This window comes from Perca fluviatilis, chromosome 4, assembly GCF_010015445.1.
Source record: "Perca fluviatilis chromosome 4, GENO_Pfluv_1.0, whole genome shotgun sequence".
Lineage (NCBI taxonomy): Eukaryota > Metazoa > Chordata > Actinopteri > Perciformes > Percidae > Perca > Perca fluviatilis.
Window position 1 is genome coordinate 12,480,731 of NC_053115.1, and position 3,401 is coordinate 12,484,131.

Here is a 3,401-nt window from a genome sequence, read left to right on the forward strand (position 1 = left end):
ATTCACTTTCATAAGGAATCATATATTGTCAATTTTTTTATAATGAGTACTTTTACTTCTAATGGAGTATTTTTACACTGTGTTATTGCTACTTTAACTTAAAATATAAGTATAAAAAGCTCCTTATGATAAAAAAAACTTCTAAACAAAAGATGAATACAATCTACATCTGAATCAATGCAATGAAACGTTAAAATGGGTTGGGCTGTTTACCTGTTCTCATCTTCATCATGAATCACGGACCAAACAAAGGAGCACTGAGCAGCAGTGGGGGGGCTGGAACAGAGGCTCCTGTAGCGCCTCCTGGAGGGCACTCACCTTAGCAGAGGCTGAAAAACTGGTTCCGCCACGATTGAATATAATCCTTACCCACCAGTGCATCTATGGAAATGCCTCCCCACCCAACCCCCCCCCCCTCTCTCTGAAAGAACTACTCACCCCTCTAACTACAACTCGATTCCCTCAGTTCAACAAACTCAAACCGCCTCCTTCTCCCCAAGACTAAGCTCAGCACCATGGGTGATCTGGCTTTCTGTTCTGCCGCTCCTCCGATCTGGAATGCCCTCCCCGACCATCTGAGGGCACCTCAAACTATTGAGACTTTTAAAAAAACGACTAAAAACATTTCTATTTAGCAGAACTTATGAGTTTTAATTAACGCTGCAAGTCGTTGTGCTGTTGTATTTGTATTTTATATTGACATTTTTACCATGCTTTTACGATCTTAACTGTAGCACTTTGAGATTTACTCCAAATGTAAAGTGCATTACAAATAAAATCTATTATTAAGTCTCCTCGGGACTCTTAATACATCCATGCTCAGGACCCACTCCACCTGTGAGCCATTGATCTAATCCAGTGTTTCTCAAATGGGGGTACGTGTACCCCTAGGGGTATTTTGGAGAACTGCAGGGGGTACGTGACATTTTTTGCAAACATTTTTTCATTTTTAAGACTGTAGTTACTTCTACTGCAGCTGAAGACATGAAAGGGAAGAGAGAGGAGGAATGACATGCAGCAAAGGGCTGCAGGTCAGAGTCGAACCCAGGCCCGCTGCGTCGAGGAGTAAACCTCTATATATGGGCGCCCGCTCTACCAACTGAGCTATCTGGGCACCCTTCTTCTAAGTTTTTGTCTCTTTTTTCAAAGTTTTATTCTGCTTTTTTCTAAGTTTGTCACTTAGGCTATTTGAATTTTTCACTTTTGTCGCCCTAGTGTTGCCTTCCTTCTTTCTACTGTGTTTTTTTTCTAAGTTTTTATTACTATTTTCAACCTATTCTTGCCTTACTTTTTTCTTTCTACTGTCTTTAGGGTCTAACCCTAAGGTCTCTGCCAGAGCCTAACCAAAGCTAAATTAGGATAGGTGTTGGGCTAACCTTGGTTAAATTAGCCTAGGTTAGGATGAATTAGATTGGGTCAGGTGGCGCTAAGTTAGGACACATTTATTTGCACAAAGCTCTTTGACTGTATAACTAAATTAAAGCCAACATCTATGGTGTTATCATGTGGTTACAAGGATATTTGATGGTGGTTGCTAATGTTTTAAAAGAATATTTTACTTTTCTTTACTTCTGTTTTGTCAAATCTGAAATGTTTGCCATCTCCCTCAATTACCTCTCTCTATTTGGTGCCATTTTTCTGATTGCTCTACTTTTATCTTAATTGATATATATATGTGACCTGACTGGCATTGGTCCGTAGAGAAAATTTAACATAGCTGGGTATTCTGAGTTGCTGCATAACTCAGAGATATTCTCCATCTTCTTCGCATTTATTTCCTTCCTCTCTACCTTCAGTCTTTGCTTCCTCACTTCCCTCTCCACTTTAAATTCTTGTCTGCGTTTGTACACGACCAGCTCCCTCCTTCGGTCAAGCAGCCGTTCTTTTTCTGCCATTTTCTCTTGATTTCTGAGGGGATCTGTAACCAAAAGCATATGAAAGGTTAAGTCTGGAGTCCAGTTGTACACTCGCACCCGTTCCCAAAAGGAAATAGTCAACATATTTGTTTTGTTGCAAGTTGTTAAAAATACATGTTGGTCTGGCGCCATAAGTGAGATAAAAGCTATCTTAGCTAACACCTCTAATTAACACACCTTGTGTGTTTCATTGTAACGGTTCCCTGTAATGTAATTAGCCTGTATTAGTCACATGGGCTGGTTTTCTGACTACTTTTACTTACTTTCAATGAATTTAGTGAATAATAATTTTAATTTTTTTTTTTTTTTTTTAATAGTGGTGTTGGAACTTTTACCAGTGAAGAAATTGAATACTTGTTCCACAACTGATCTACTGTGATCTAAAAGGAGGCTATACATACACCTGTATGACATTTTATGTGACAAAATGTAAGTTTACTTTCTTACCATGACGCAGGCGGTGGCGCTCATCCACAAAGGTTGATTGGATGTCCCTGGCAATGTTGTCTATCTTGCAATTGAGCCACCAAATGTACATTCTTGAACGCAGACCAAACGTTTTCCTCTCCTTCTCCTGGTTCTTTCTCTTCATCTTTTCACACCTTTCTCTTTTTAAACCCTCCTCCTCCAAACGCTGCTTTTCTCTTTCAATGATCTCCCTCTCCTTTCTTGCACTGGTGGTAGAGGGCGTGTTTTCTGCACAAGACAAAGGGCTCTCACCCTTTCGCCTGCGCTCCTTCATGTTTGTGCCTACGAAGAACAAAGAGCTCACATCCTTTCGTTCTTGCTGCCTGGTGGTAGAACGCTGGTCATCTTTAGAAGATGACGACGAAGGGCTCTCAAACCTTCGTACTTGCTGCCTGGTGGTAGAAGGCTGGTTTTCTGCACAAGACAAAGGGCTCTCACCCCTTTGCCTGCGCTCCTTCGTGATGGTAGAAGGATTGGTACCCACAATGAACAAAGAGCTCACATCCCTTCGTACTAGCAGCCTGGTGGTACAACGCTGGTCATCTTCAGAAGATGACGACGAAGGGCTCTCTCCTCTCCATGCTGCTGCCGCCTCCGAGTAGTAGGCTACGAGTAGAAGGCTCATCCTCTTCAGAAGAGGAAGACAAAGAGCTTTCTCCCCTTTGCCTCCTCTCCTTCATGATGGCAGAAGGGTTGGTGCCCACAATGAACAGAGAGCTCACATCCCTTCGTACTTGCTGCCTTAAGGTAGAACGCTGGTCATCTTCAGAAGATGACGACGAAGGGTTCTCACCCCTCCATGCTGCTGCCGCCTCCGAGTAGTAGGCTGCTTGTCTTCAGAGGATGAAAAGGAAGGGCTATCAAACCTTTGTACTCGCTGCCTGGTGATAGAAGGCTCATCATCTTCAGAAGAGGACGACAAAGAGCTCTCGCCCCTTTGCCTGCTCTCCTTCATAACGGTAGAAGGGTTGGTGCCCACGATGAACAAAGAGCTCACATCCCTTCGTACTAGCAGCC

At 42.6% G+C, this 3,401-nt stretch overlaps 1 protein-coding gene across 1 annotated transcript; it reads right to left on the reverse strand.

Annotated features, from left to right (window-relative positions):
* Window positions 1–1,249: 1,249 nt before the first annotated feature.
* Window positions 1,250–3,171, reverse strand: LOC120557898 (vicilin-like seed storage protein At2g18540). Its single transcript, XM_039798589.1, has 2 exons — window positions 2,364–3,171; window positions 1,250–1,918 (listed from the first exon to the last, which is right to left on the reverse strand). The coding sequence occupies exons 1-2, from the start codon at window positions 3,007–3,009 to the stop codon at window positions 1,659–1,661; spliced, it is 906 nt and encodes a 301-aa protein (XP_039654523.1). The 5' UTR covers window positions 3,010–3,171; the 3' UTR covers window positions 1,250–1,658.
* Between the last annotated feature and the right edge of the window lie 230 nt (window positions 3,172–3,401).